The following is a 14,283-nucleotide window of genomic DNA, read 5'->3' as shown; positions in this document are numbered from 1 at the left end:
AAAATAAAATACAGACGGCAAATAATCTTCACCGTCTCCTAAAGAAATATAGACGACAAAAATCTTCGCCGTCTGTGATTTTTGTTGCAGACGGCAAAGTGAGCTCTTTGCCATCTGTGATTTTTCTGGCAGATGGCAAAGTCTATTTTCCCGTCAGTTTTTCTTTGCCGTCTGTTGTTGCCAGCAAACCCTTTCTTTGCCGTCTGCCCGATGAAAAGCTGACGGCAAAGACGCCCCCTGACGGCAAATTATCTGTTTCCCGTAGTGAACCATGGATAATCTTCATCATTTATCAGGATGCTTGGGTCATCCTTGACTTTGAAGGGAGGAATTTCATGAAACTTTTCATAATCTTCGGACATGTCTGTCTTGCCCTCCACTCCCAAGATGTCCCTTTTTCCTGATAGAACTATCTTTGGCTCATCGTATGATGTATTCGCTTCCTTATCTTTTCTTTTTCTTGGTTTGGTAGACATGTCCTTCACATAGATAACCTGTGCCACATCATTGGCTAGGACGAACGGTTCGTCAGTGTACCCAAGATTGTTCAGATCCACTGTTGTCATTTCGCACTGTGGGTCTACCTGTACCCCGCCTCCTGACAGATTGACCCATTTGCACTTAAACAAAGGGACCTTAAAATAATGTCCGTAGTCAAGTTCCCATATGTCCACTATGTAACCATAATATGTGTCTTTTCCCCTCTCTGTTGCTGCATCAAAGCGGACACCGCTGTTTTGGTTGGTGCTCTTTTGATCTTGGGTGATCGTGTAAAATGTATTCCCATTTATCTTGTATCCTTTGTAAATCAATACAGTCGAAGATGGTCCCCTGGACAACGAGTACAACTCATCACAAATAGTGTTGTCACCTCTAAGACGTGTTTCCAACCAAATGCTGAAAGTCCTGATGTGTTCACATGTAATCCAGTCGTCGCACTGCTCCGGGTGCTTGGAGTGCAGACTGTTCTTGTGTTCATCGACATACGGGGTCACCAAGGTAGAGTTCTGTAGAACTGTCTAGTGTGCTTGAGACCAAGAATATCCATCCCTGCATATTATTGAGTCCCTTCCAAGCGTGCCTTTTCCAGTTAGTCTCCCCTCATACCGCGATTCAGGGAGACTTATCTTCTTAAGGTCAGGAATGAAGTCAACACAAAACCCAATGACATCCTCTATTTGATGGCCCATGGAGATGCTTCCTTCTGTCCTAGCACGGTTATGGACATATTTCTTTAGGACTCCCATGAACCTCTTAAAGGGGTACATATTGTGTAGAAATACGGGGCCCAGAATGACAATCTCGTCAACTAGATGAACTAGGACATGCGCCATGATATTGACGAAGGATGGTGGGAACACCAGCTCGAAACTGACAAGGCATTGCACCACATCACTCCTTAGCCTTGGTATGATTTCTGGATCAATCACCTTCTGAGAGATTGCATTCAGGAATGCACATAGCATCACAATGGCTAATCGGACGTTTTCCGGTAGAAGCCCCCTCAATGCAACCGGAAACAGTTGCGTCATAATCATGTGGCAGTCATGAGACTTTAGGTTCTGGAACTTTTTCTCTGGCATATTTATTATTCCCTTTATATTCGACGAGAAGCCAGTCGGGACCTTCATACTAAGCAGGCATTCATAGAAGATTTCCTTCTCTTCTTTGTTAAGAGTGTAGCTGGCAGGACCTTCATACTGCTTTGGAGGCATGCCGTCTTTTTCGTGCAAACGTTGCAGGTCCTCCCGTGCCTCAGTTGTATCTTTTGTTTTCCCATACACGCCCAAGAAGACTAGCAGGTTCACGCAAAGGTTCTTCATCACGTGCATCACGTTGATCGAAGAACGAACCTCTAGGTCTTTCCAGTAGGGTAGGTTCCAAAAAATAGATTTCTTCTTCCACATGGGTGCGTGTCCCCCAGCGTCACTCGGAACAGCTAGTCCGCTGGGACCCTTTCCAAAGATTACGTGTAAATCATTGACCATAGCAAGTACGTGATCACCGGTACGCATGGCGGGCTTCTTCCGGTGATCTGCCTCGCCTTTGAAATGCTTGCCTTTTATTTCGACATTGATGGTTGGTCGGAAGAAATTGACGATGGCCCGGGTACACATTCTTCCTGCATTTGTCCAGGTATATACTTTGAGTGTCAGCTAAACAGTGCATGCATGCGTGGTATCCCTTGTTTGTCTGTCCTGAAAGGTTACTGAGAGCGGGCCAATCGTTGATGGTTACAAACAGCAATGCGTGTAGGTTAAATTCCTCCTGTTTGTGCTCATCCCACACACGTACACCATTTCCATTCCACAGCTGTAATAGTTCTTCAACTAATGGCCTTAGGTACACATCAATGTCGTTGCCGGGTTGCTTAGGGCCTTGGATGAGAACTAGCATCATAATGAACTTCCGCTTCATGCACATCCAAGGAGGAAGGTTATACATACATAGAGTCACGGGCCAGGTGCTGTGATTGCTGCTCTGCTCCCCGAAAGGATTAATGCCATCCGCGCTTAAACCAAACCATACGTTCCTTGGGTCACGTGCAAACTCAGCCCAGTACTCTCTCTCGATTTTTCTCCACCGCGACCCGTCAGTGGGTGCTCTCAACTTCCCGTCTTTCTTACGGTCCTCACTGTGCCATCGCATCAACTTGGCATGCTCTTTGTTTCTGAATAGTCGTTTCAACCGTGGTATTATAGGAGCATACCAGATCACCTTCGTAGGAACTCTCTTCTCGCGGGGCTCGCCGTCAACATCACCAGGGTCATCTCGTCTGATCTTATACCGCAATGCACCACATACCGGGCATGCGTTCAAATCCTGGTATGCACCGCAGTAGAGGATGCAGTCATTAGGGCATGCATGTATCTTCTGCACCTCCAATTTGTTATCCTTTGGAAGCTTCTTCTTCAACATTTTCAGTAGCTTCTCAAATCCTTTGTCAAGCACAACATTCTCTGCCTTCCACTGCACTAACTCCAGTACGGTAGCCAACTTTGTGTTGCCATCTTCGCAATTGGGGTACAACCCTTTTTTGTGATCGTCTAACATGCGATCGAACTTCAGCTTCTCCTTTTGACTTTCGCATTGCGTCTTTGCATCGATAATGACCCGGCGGAGATCATCATCATCGGACACATCGTCTGGTCCCTCTTGATCTTCAGTAGCTTCCCCCGTTGTAGCATCATCGGGCACATTGTCTGGTTCCTCTTGATCTTCAGCAGCTCCCACCGTTGCAGCATCACCGTATTCAGGGGGCACATAGTTGTCATCGTCCTATTCTTCTTCGCCGTCTTCCATCATAACCCCTATTTCTCCGTGCCTCGTCGAAACATTATAGTGTGGCAAGAAACCCTTGTAAAGCAGGTGGGTGTGAAGGATTTTCCTGTCAGAGTAAGACTTCGCATTCCCACATTTAGGGCATGGACAACACATAAAACCATTCTGCTTGTTTGCCTCAGCCACTTCGAGAAAATTATGCACGCCCTTAATGTACTCGGAGGTGTGTTTGTCACCATACATCCATTGTCGGTTCATCTGCGTGCATTATATATAATCATGTGTGTCAAAAGTAAGAAAATCAGACAAATATCTATCTAAAGTAAGAAAATCAGAAAAGTATCTATCTAAAGTAAGAAAATCAGAAAGAATATAAGAACAAGAGGCTCACCACGGTGGTGCCAGCGACGAGATCGGCGCGGGCGATCAACAGCGCTGAAAACGGGGACGGGGCGTGACTGCCAGCTAAATCTAGACAAATCTCGGGGAAAATGGAGCTCCGAGGTCGAGCTTCGAGAGGAGAAAGCTTAACTAGTGTGGCTCGGGCATTTCATCTAACACCTCATGTGCATAGGAGGTGAGCTAGAGCACCCAAATGCCCTCCCCTCGCTGGCCAGAAAAAACAGAGTGCTCTGCCGCGACGATGGGTATATATAGGCGAATTATTTGTCCCGGTTCGTGGCATAAACCAGGACTAAAGCCCCCCTTCTATACCGGTTTAAGGCACGAACCGGTACCAATGGATGTGGGCCAGGAGCTCGGCCCATTGGTCCCGGTTTGTGCCTAGAACTGGGACAAATGGGTCCAGACGAACCGGGACCAATGCCCACGGGGCCCCGGCCGGCCCCCTGGGCTCATGAACCGGGTCTAATGCCCCCATGGGTCCCGGTTCGTGAAGAACCGGGACTAATGTGCTGGTCAGGCCCGAACCAAAGCCCTGTTTTCTACTAGTGCCACTGGGATATCCAATTGGACACACTCTGCAATTCATGGATGAAACTCGGCATAATATAATTCTTTTATTGCCATCGTTCTCATAGGAAACAAACACAAAAGAACTTATCATCTTGACAATTTTAATTTGAAGTCCTCCTATCAATATTACAATCGAAGGATATATGGATTGATTTACACGTAATAAAATATGGAAATCACATGGGATGATCTAAACCGTAATAATGCGGTCCCAAAAAGATTAATGACTCCTAATTTTTTATTGAAGTAATAATTTATAGGGAGACTAATTAGTATGGAAATAGCATCAACTGATCTATACCGTAATAATTCGGCCCCACAAAGAATAACGACTCCTAATTTTTGATTAACGTAATAATTTCTAGGGAGTCTCTAATTAGTATAGGTATAGATATATAGATCAGAGGTAACCAAAGAGAGAACCGGTGAAGGGAGGAAAGAAAATCGATGGTGGGAGGAAAGAAAATCAGTGGAGGGGTGGGGGTCGTACGAGGAGGTTGGACGAAGGGTGGGGACGTAAGATGGGAGAGGGAACGTTACATTTTTTTAAGGTAACCATGGTAAAGTTTGTTAGTTCAGTGTAGGTATAATCATGTGCTCGCGGGAGAACTTCGCGAATTGATACCTTGGTTCTCTGTACCCGCGAACGATTCTTGACACTACAAAGCCTTGTTCAACATATATTGTTTTTCTGGCACTACGTTATTAGCCAGGGATATGAGGATGCTATCCACTGGGATATCCAATTGGACACTCACTGCAATTTATGGATGAAACTTGGCATAATATAATTATTTTATTGTCATCATTCTCAATTCATAGGAAACAAACACGAGAGAACTTCATCTTGACAGTTTTAATTTGAATAGCTCCTATCAAATTTGCACTTGGTTTCTCCCCTTGTTTTCCCATGCATATAGATGACCGGTCGATGACTTCAGGTCGGAGGGTTCCCGTTCAGTTAAGCATGGCTGCCCTCCCAGTCCCATGTCCGTGGACGAACCTCGCGTCATCCTCCGTGTACACATGCCTTTCATTCAATAGTCTGCATGTTTTAAGTCCATGTTATCTGTTTGTGTCCCAAGAGTAGTAGTAGTGGAGAGCAAGAGGAGGCGGTGACTGACGAGTGGAAGACGGTCTTGTTGAGAGTGGTTGAAGAAATAAGGGTCTCCCCGTCGAGGTACGACAGCTCGCCATCAATCCTGTCCGTGATCCTCTCGTTGATCTGCTGGGCGGTGAGGGTGAAGGGATGATCTGATGCCTACAGGCATGCATGTTGTCAACGAGACAGAAGCACGTCGATCACTACTCTCCACTGCATAATATGAAAACAGTGCTTGTACTATCAGATCCAAATTTATTGACAAGGGTGGTGCCTACCATGACCCAGCCCCAGGTGTCAGCCAAGGACGGTACGTGGGCAGTGTATGCTTTCACATCTGTGATCAAAACCAGCAGGCAGATCCAGCTACCTAGTTAGTTGCAAATTATTCATCCCATATGTATGCATAATTGCATATATTACATCATCAAGGCAAGACATGTATGGTTCATAAGTAGAGACCTCAATGCTTTGAAAAATAAGTAGAGAGCTTGATTGGATATACTCACGCTTGAAGACGTGCCTAAGGGTGTTGTAGATGGATGAGAAGACCTCCTTGTGCGTCAGGACGCCCGCTGGTCCAGCCTGTGTTAACCCAAACAAGACAAGCAGAAGAGTTAATAGACTGACTGAGATGCATCGACGGGTAGCAAAATCAAAGCTTTTGAATTTGCCTGTGTGACGAAGATGCCACCGTCGTGGAGCCTGGGCTTGAGGACCTGCTCGTAGAAGGACCTGGTGTAGAGCTGGTAGCAGGGGCCTCCCTCCATGGGATCCGCGAGGTCCCCCACTATCACGTCGAACTTCTCCTCCCGCATCTTCTCTAGCTCAGCCCTGCAGCATCCATCAATCAACGTCCAGTTGGCTCATTGATTCAGTTTTTGTGAGTAGTACTGTGTTTAGTGTAGTACTACCCCGTCCTTTAAACATAGTTTTCGATGATATTATTTTTGTCTTTGAACATAGTTTTTGATGATATTATTTTTGATGACACACAATAATATTTTGTTAGTTAAATTTTGGGTTAAAATTTAGCACAAAATATAATAAGGACCAATAAACCAGAACGAAGGTAGTACCTGGCGTCGTTGATGACGAGGCAGAGCTTGTCGCTGGCGAACGCGTCCCAGTTGACGCTGAGGTGCGTCCGGCAGAAGTGCACCACCTCCTGCCGTCGTCGTGCACGTTTGGACGGACGTGTTTAATTGTGTGACCCATATAACAACAAGTTTGTGGACGTGATGGATCTGTTGGTGTTATGTGGTACGCGCAACGCACCTCGTCTATGTCGCACATCACCACCCTCTGGACGGTCTTTTGCTTCAGCGCCTCCCTCGCCGCTGATCCCTCGCCGCCGCCCATGATGAACACCGTCTCCGGGCTGCAATGATATGATTTTTGGGTAGGAGATAAACGTGCAATACTCTAGGCCATATCTCTCTATGGAGTACTACTCGTAGTTTGGAATGAAATATCCAGATTGCATTGACCCAAGAGTGACTGAAAACCAAGCCCAATTCGGGGACTGATAGGATAGCTTACTTGGGATGGAAGAGAAGCGGCGGGTGTATCAAGGACTCGTGGTAGATGAACTCGTCCGCGTCCGCGCTCTGCATCTTCCCGTCGATTATCAGAGCCTTTCCGAAACACTTGGTATCAACCAGGGCAATCTCCTGGTACTTGCTTTTCCCTCGGTGCAGCACGCTTTCAAGCAGCACAGAAAGCAAAAAATTGCACACAGGTCACTTTGTTTAGTCCATGGCAGCTTCAAAGAAGCCAAGATTTCACATGACCGCTCAAAGAGGCTTAAGATTTAGGTACCTGTTCAAGGCGTAGCAGATCTTGAGGTCGTCATGGATCTCCTCCTCGTACCACAGGGTCTCCTCATGATCTCCCCTCTGCTGCAGCTGCTCCTGCTTCGCCATGGCCACCGGCTTGCCGTGCCCATTCGCCTCGAGCCGGTGGTTCATCTCACCAACTCCCAACATCTTGCAGACAAGAGCGAAGTTAACTGGTGGCTCTGCGAAAGCTGAGAGGGTCACTGGGTGCATATAGTGTAGGTGCGTGTGTCGGTGGTGTCGTCGTACAAATTCTGCACTGCTCGACATGCTTTAATAACACACAAACTCCTGGTACACGTACTCCTATATGTTAACCTTCTTGCCGAGCGAGAAGAGGACGTCGTAGACTAGAAAAGGGCCGGGTGACGATCTGACGAAGGGTCCAGTCTATCTCACCGCTGGCTTTGAACTGGGTTTATAGAAGAGCAGAATGCGGTCTTTTTCAAGGGGCGAGCGACAGTAGCAGGAGTACGTGATTTTGGCCTCTTTCAATGCAGAAGAGCATCTCCAACCCGCGCGCAACCGCGGCGCACTAAAATAAGTTTACAGCTTCGAAATAGCAACTTTTTCCGCGTCGCAGAGCGCTGGCTCCAGCGGACGCTGCAAAAAAATTACGCGCGCTCGTCGCTTCAGCAGACGCGCAAACTTTTACAGCACGCACGAGCAGCCGGCGCTTACAACATGTTCATTTTGATGATATTTTAAACATTTTATGAAAAATATAGAAATAGCATAGTACAAATGCACGACACATCAACAATCATGCCACACCATCATCCAACCAAGTTCAAAATCACCCAACCAAGTTCATGACATAAAAGTTCACACAAATAAATGGCACATCAACGACCATGCTGCATCATCTTCGTCCTCCTCTTCCTCCGATTCTTCATCCTCATCTGAAGAAGATTCTTCCTCCTCTTCAGTGTCGCGTGCCACATCATCATGGGGAGCTCGGAAGGTGTTGGCAAGATCTCCAACGGCATCATGGGAAGGTATGTGAGGCACACTGTAAGACATGCGTCCACACATGTCACCTAGAGGTGCTCCCATGCCTCCCATGAGAGACCCAAAACTCATGCCTCCCATGGTAGCTCCGAAGCCACCCATGCCTCCCATGGTAGCTCCGAAGCCATCCATGCCTCCCATGGTAGCTCTGAAGGCACCCATGCCTCCCATGCCTCCCATGATAACTCCGAAGCCACCCATGTCTCCCATGGTAACTCCGAAGGTAAGATTGACATACGCCTTTTGCTTCTTATCGAGGGTAGATGTGTCCATCATCCTCGCCTTGTTCGCTTTCTTTCTTGCCTTCACAATAGCTTCTATATCATTTTTAACTCATCATCTCCTTTCCTCTTCTTCTTTTCTTTTGCATCTTTCTTCCCTCCATTTGGTATTTTTGGCTTGCAGTAGGCAACTGAGTTTGGTGTAGGGCTTCTCTTGCCATCATCACTTGATGCCTCCTCCTCCTCATCATCCAAATCAATAGTTCGCTTGCGTTTGTTGCTCTCCTCTTCGACACCTTCACGGGGCTTCCATTTCTCATCATCCTGCCACACATCGTAGCAATGGGGCAAGATAATTGGTCTCCCTTTCTTGATCTTCCTTTTCATGGTCTTCTTCTCCTCTCCGTGAAACGAGTTTTGTGCAATAGTGAGCGACAAACAAAAGAACAAGTTAGCACTTGAAACACCAAAGAAGAAGCACATGAACATGGAAGAATCACTTACCCTATCTCTATCATTAGTGCCACTTGGGTTTATCGTATCAACTGCCTTAAGTGCGGCCGCCCACCTTTGACAATCTTTGTTGATTGTCGACCACCGGGAGCGAAGAGATCTTTCTGTGCGGCCAATTCCACTACTGTTGTGTAAATCAAAGTGCTCCTTCATCCGGATCCAATATGCATCTCTACTTTGGTCCCCTCCAATGGTGGCATCCCTAGACACTTTCAACCATGTATTGCTTAGCGAGATATCTTCGTCCATGGTGTAGTTGCCCGCTCTTCCTTTCGGTGCATTGACGGCGCCCTAACCATCCTCATCCACCTCAAAGTCATGATCATCTAAATGCACTTCATTGGTTTAAGACCAATGAGAATTATTTGAGCCAACACCCATCATTGAAACTACAAAGTATATACAACAAGACTAAATAAGCTATCCATATGTATCCGTTCATGTAAAAAACAATAACGAAAAAAGTGGGTGAAATCATACCTTGCGGGCATTTCATCGAATACCTTGTGCGCATTGGCCGACGGCGCAACAAGCGAGCTTGCCGGCGCTTTGTTCACCGCTGCATCCATCACACGCCCTGCAAGTTTCTTCTTCGGCCGCCTAGAGGAGCCGTCCACCGCTTTTTTCTTCTTCCTGGACACCTTGCCCGCCTTCGCCACCGACGCATTTGGGAGCTTCGAAAGGGGGGCATGTGGCTTCAAGGTGGGCGCCTGCGCGACGCCACCTACCGACGTCGTCCGTGGCGCCATGAAAAGGCCGCGCGCGAGACCTGTGCTTGGAGGAGCACTAGCGGAGGTGAAGCCAAAGCTCCCCGGGCTAGGGTTTGCGCCGGCAGCGGCGGCGGAGGGGTCGCGGGCGTAGGAAGGGGTTGGGGGGATGTCCGCGCAGCCGTCCATCGGGCAAATTCGCCGGTGAAGGCGCGGGGCGGGGCGAAGGCGGGGCAGCCGGAGAGGATGGCGGCAGTGCGGCGCGGGCGCTCGAGTGTGCAGCGCGCGGGAGCGGGCGCATGAAATAAGCGGCACACGATGCCGTTTCTCTCTGCGCGCTGAACCAGTTTATGCCCCGCACATGTTTTTTGCGTCTCCACTGGAGCGACTTGAACAGCTGCGCGCACGCGTAAAATACGAATTTTTCAGCGCGGCGCTAATATCGCGCGCCTGTTGGAGATGCTCTAAGTGCGTAGCTTTTTTATTGCTAAGCTTCCTTAATTTGATTAGGGTGTTTCTTACTAGGTCACCAAACTACTCTTTTTTTCATAATTAACATGCCACATTAGATTTTATGCCTACTTGATAGTCTTGCATATGTTCAAAGTGGAGCATTGAGAAGGGCTCTAGGAACTGTGTGTGTGACACTTGTATATACAACTCCATCCCATCAATACAAAGGAAGTGGTCCATACCATGTTTAATGGATGACACGACGTGATGGTGCAGATTGATGTATGCAGATGCCATCCATGTGAAAATGACAAATCTGTCCCTTTTTTGGAAACTTTAGCATAGAATGACCTGGAACAATTTTTTTTCATAAAATGGGCCATTTGTATGATGCTCGGAGCTGTGGTTTCATGCTAGATAGCACGATGCGTTGGCCCGGGGTGTCATGCTAGATGGCGCAACAGCTAACCCCACTAAGGATGTGGTGCTATCTAGCATGACGCCCTAGCCCAGGGTACCATGCTATCTAGCACGGAGCCCCAGCCCCCGGCATCATGCAAAGTGGGTCATCCTGTCCTTTTATTTTATTCTAGTTCATTTTGTGCTACAGCTTTAGAAAATGATCAAATTTGTCCATTTTCGCGCTATCCATGGATCTACAGAGGAGAAAGATAACGATGGACCAAAACCGATGGGGCAAGTCATGTCAAACTGTGCTAGTTCTCTGTTGATGTTTATTTACATTACATACATCTCCCGAAGACAGTGGCCGAGGACGAAAAAAATGAAGGTTTAGTGAACTCTAAAGTGTAAAAGCGTTTGAGGCAAAATTAGTGTGGTAGACTTAACACTATCTATGAGAAAATAAGAGGCTATTTTTTTAGGGCAAGCCTTCAGGGTGCGCTTTATTTATTTTGGCAAAATAGTTAAATTGTCTGCTGCAAGGTCATCCTGGCAAAAAAAATCGATAGCTCCCACTCGACACGTGTAGCTAGAATATGCGCTTCAATATTAATCTCCATATGGGTGAACTCAAAAGTTACATGAACAAAGTTGCGAGCTAAAGAACATTCATCATATGTACATCATGCAAAAAAATCAACAGCTCCCCCGTAGGTGTAGTAAAAACCGGGGTTCCACTAACCTCCGAGCATGTGCCATGACAGTGCATAGCTATGCCGGCGAATAATCGATATTCACTGGCAAGCACCGCACCCGGCAAGCGCTACATCCGTCAAATGCTACATCAAGAAGCAAGACTTAATACAGTGCCTTTGTACCTGGACGCCTCATAACAAACAACGCTTTAATTGCTTTTGAATGCTTTCACTACATACCACAAGAGAAGGACCCTGAAAAAAGTATTTGCGCATATAAACTGGATTTGTCTAAATCATATGACAAGGTGGACTAGATCTTCTTGGAGTGAATGATGCAAAAGATTGGTTTCGCTCACCAGTGGGTGAACTGGATTATGTCATGCGTCACCTCGGTGAGATACACTGTAAAATTTAATGGTACCTTATTGGATTCGTTTGCACTGTCCCGTGGGCTACGGCAAGGTGATCCTCTATCCCCGTTCCTATTTTTTTGGTGGCTGATGGTCTATTTGCATTGTTGAAGAAAGGGGAAGAAAATGGTGATTTTACCCCGCTAAAGGTGTGCCGCAGAGCTCCTAGTGTGTCCCACCTACTTTTTGCAGATGACACGCTACTCTTTTTCAAAGCTGAAGACGAGCAAGCAAGGAATGTGAAGCAGGTCCTGCATGCTTATGGGAGGGCCACGTGCCAGAGTATTAATCCGGCAAAGTACAACACTTTATTTGGTGATGCATGTCCAATTGAGGAGCAACAGAAAGTGCGTGAAGTTCTTAATATTGTGACAGATTTGTTTGAGGATAAATACTTGGGATTCCCTACACCAGAGGGTCGCATGTCTCGTGGGAAGTTTCAAAAACTTGCAGTCCAGATTGTTAAAGAGAATCATAGCATGGGGAGATACGTTGTCCTTGGCTGGAAAGGAGACGATGATCAAAGCCATTGCGCATGCTATACCAACGTACGTAATAGGGGTGTTCAAGCTACCATGTCTGTATGTGATGACCTCAAACATATGGCCCGAAACTTCTGGTGGGGTGCATCAGAAGGGAAGAGGAAGACACATTGGCTGGCGTGGACAAAGATCTTGGCGCACAAAACTCAGGGCGGGCTGGGATTCCCCAATTTTCGTGTCTTCAACTAGGCCCTCCTTGCCCGACAGTCATGGCGCTTACTAATTAATCCTCACAGTTTATGTGCGCAGGTCCTCAAGGCGAGGTACTTCCCCGAGGGCCGCCTCGAGGATACAGTCTTCTCCGGCAACACCTCCCCTATGTGGCAGGCCATTCAATATGGCCTCGAGCTCCTCAAGAATGACCTCGTCTCGAGTGTAGGGGATGGCCGAAACATTCGGATTTGGCGAGATCGATGGATCCCCCATGAGCCTTCACGCCAACTTATTACCCAACAGGGTACCTTCTGACTACGACGAGTGGCCGAACTCCTGCACGAGGATGGGTCATGGTCCCTAGACCTGCTCCGTCGCTACTACCACCCGGTAGATGTGGAGGTGATCTCCAGCATACGTACTTCAACCCGCGTAGCCGAGGACATCATCGCTTGGGCACCAGAGAAGAACGGTATCTTCACTGTTCGATCCTCTTACCGGTTCGCCATGGACAAGCGCGAGCGTCCACTAGCCACCGCCATGAGCAGGGCACCAGATGGTCATCGCGCCATCTGGAAGATCCTATGGAGGTGCCGTGCTCCCCCTAAGGTACGCCTGTTTACTTGGAGGATCGTTACAAACTCGCTTGCTACTTGGGCAAATAATTTTTCTTGTCATCTTGAGGTTTCTGGTCAATGCCCTCTGTGTGGACTGGAACGGGAGGACATGTTCCACGCTTTCTGCAGGTGCCTGATACGTCTCCAACGTATCTATAATTTATGAAGTATTCATGCTAATATATTATCATTCTTGAATGTTTTACAATCATTTTATAGCAACTTTATATCTTTTTCTGGGACTAACCTATTGACCCAGTGCTAGTAGTTGTTTTTTGCTTGTTTTTTACATCGCAGGAAATCTATATCAAACAGAGTCCAAACACCGCGTAACTTTTTGGAGAATTTTTATGGATCAGAAGGAACCCAATGGGCCTGAGCTGCACCCGGGGGAGCCCTGAGAGTGGCACAACCCACCAGGGCGAGACAGGCCCCCCTAGAGCGCCCAGATGGGTTGTGCCCACCTCGGTGGGCTCCCGTACCCCTTGTTTGCACTATAAATTCCCAAATATTCCGAAACCCTTGGGGGTTAACCTAGATCAGAAGTTCCGCCGCTGCAAGGTCTTTGTATCCGCAAAAACCAATCTAGACCCCATTTCGCCACCCTGCCGGAGGGGGGGAATCATCTCCGGTGACCATCTTCATCATCCCGGCGGCCACCACGATGAGGAGGGAGTAGTCCATCCTCGGGTCTGAGGGTTTGTACCATTAGCTATGTGTTTGATCTCTCTCTCTCTCTCTCTCTCTCTCTCTCTCTCATGATCTTGAGATGTCATGATCTTGATGTATCGCAGGCTTTTTTAATATAGTCAGATCATATGATGTTTCTCCCCTCTATACTCTTGTTATGACGAATTGAATCTTTACCCTACAAAGTTTGTCTTGTCGGATTGAATATTCAGATATGAGAACACATGATATGTGTCTTGCAATATGAATACTTGAGGTGACAATGAGGTATCTTATTGATTCACTTGATATGTGTTATGGCATTCAACTCGCGGATTCCCGCGGTGATATTGGTGTAATCTATGCATAGGGGTTGATGCACGTTTTTCTCCTATGGAAACTTTGGGGTCTCTTTACAGTTCTTTGTGTGGATTGAGTATTATGAATATGAATTTGCTTTGGTGTTATTCTAGTACGAACTCTAGGATACACTAGTAGAAAATAGGTCTAATGTGAAACTCATTAGTCCCGGTTTGCAATTGAACTGGCACTGATGTGACCATTAGTGCCGGTTTCAACGGCCAGGCGGGCGACGCTCATTAGTACCGGTTCGTGGCGAACCTTTAGTACTGGTTCATGCCACGAACCGGTACTAAAGAGGTGGTGGCCTTTAGTACGGGTTGGTGGGGG

General features: G+C 47.2%; 1 protein-coding gene across 4 annotated transcripts; it reads right to left on the bottom strand.

Moving 5' to 3' along the window:
- Positions 1–5,034: 5,034 nt before the first annotated feature.
- On the bottom strand, positions 5,035–7,586 carry LOC123088045 (thermospermine synthase ACAULIS5). Of its 4 annotated transcripts, none has more exons than XM_044510196.1 (10): positions 7,502–7,586; positions 7,181–7,347; positions 6,902–7,063; positions 6,638–6,740; positions 6,439–6,527; positions 6,034–6,193; positions 5,869–5,944; positions 5,638–5,696; positions 5,382–5,518; positions 5,035–5,302 (listed from the first exon to the last, which is right to left on the bottom strand). In XM_044510196.1, the coding sequence occupies exons 2-10, from the start codon at positions 7,345–7,347 to the stop codon at positions 5,215–5,217; spliced, it is 1,041 nt and encodes a 346-aa protein (XP_044366131.1). In that variant the 5' UTR covers positions 7,502–7,586; the 3' UTR covers positions 5,035–5,214. The 4 variants fall into 4 exon arrangements, 3 of the variants coding, with proteins under 3 accessions (XP_044366131.1, XP_044366130.1, XP_044366129.1); XM_044510195.1 differs by having other exon boundaries at positions 7,181–7,379; positions 7,502–7,554; XM_044510194.1 differs by lacking the exon at positions 7,502–7,586 and having other exon boundaries at positions 7,181–7,482.
- Between the last annotated feature and the right edge of the window lie 6,697 nt (positions 7,587–14,283).

Source organism: Triticum aestivum, chromosome 4A (genome assembly GCF_018294505.1).
Source record: "Triticum aestivum cultivar Chinese Spring chromosome 4A, IWGSC CS RefSeq v2.1, whole genome shotgun sequence".
Taxonomy (NCBI): domain Eukaryota; kingdom Viridiplantae; phylum Streptophyta; class Magnoliopsida; order Poales; family Poaceae; genus Triticum; species Triticum aestivum.
The sequence above is the reverse complement of the archived record's forward strand: the minus strand, read 5'-3'. Positions and strand labels throughout refer to the sequence as shown.

Coding starts and splice junctions, on each gene's coding strand:
- LOC123088045 (XM_044510194.1), bottom strand. CDS start 7,467: ATGTCGAGCAGTGCAGAATTTGTACGACGACACCACCGACACACGCAC. Junction 6,194..6,438: donor CTCGTCATCAACGACGCCAG/GTACTACCTTCG, acceptor TGGATGCTGCAG/GGCTGAGCTAGAGAAGATGC. Junction 5,519..5,637: donor ACACCTGGGGCTGGGTCATG/GTAGGCACCACC, acceptor GCATGCCTGTAG/GCATCAGATCATCCCTTCAC.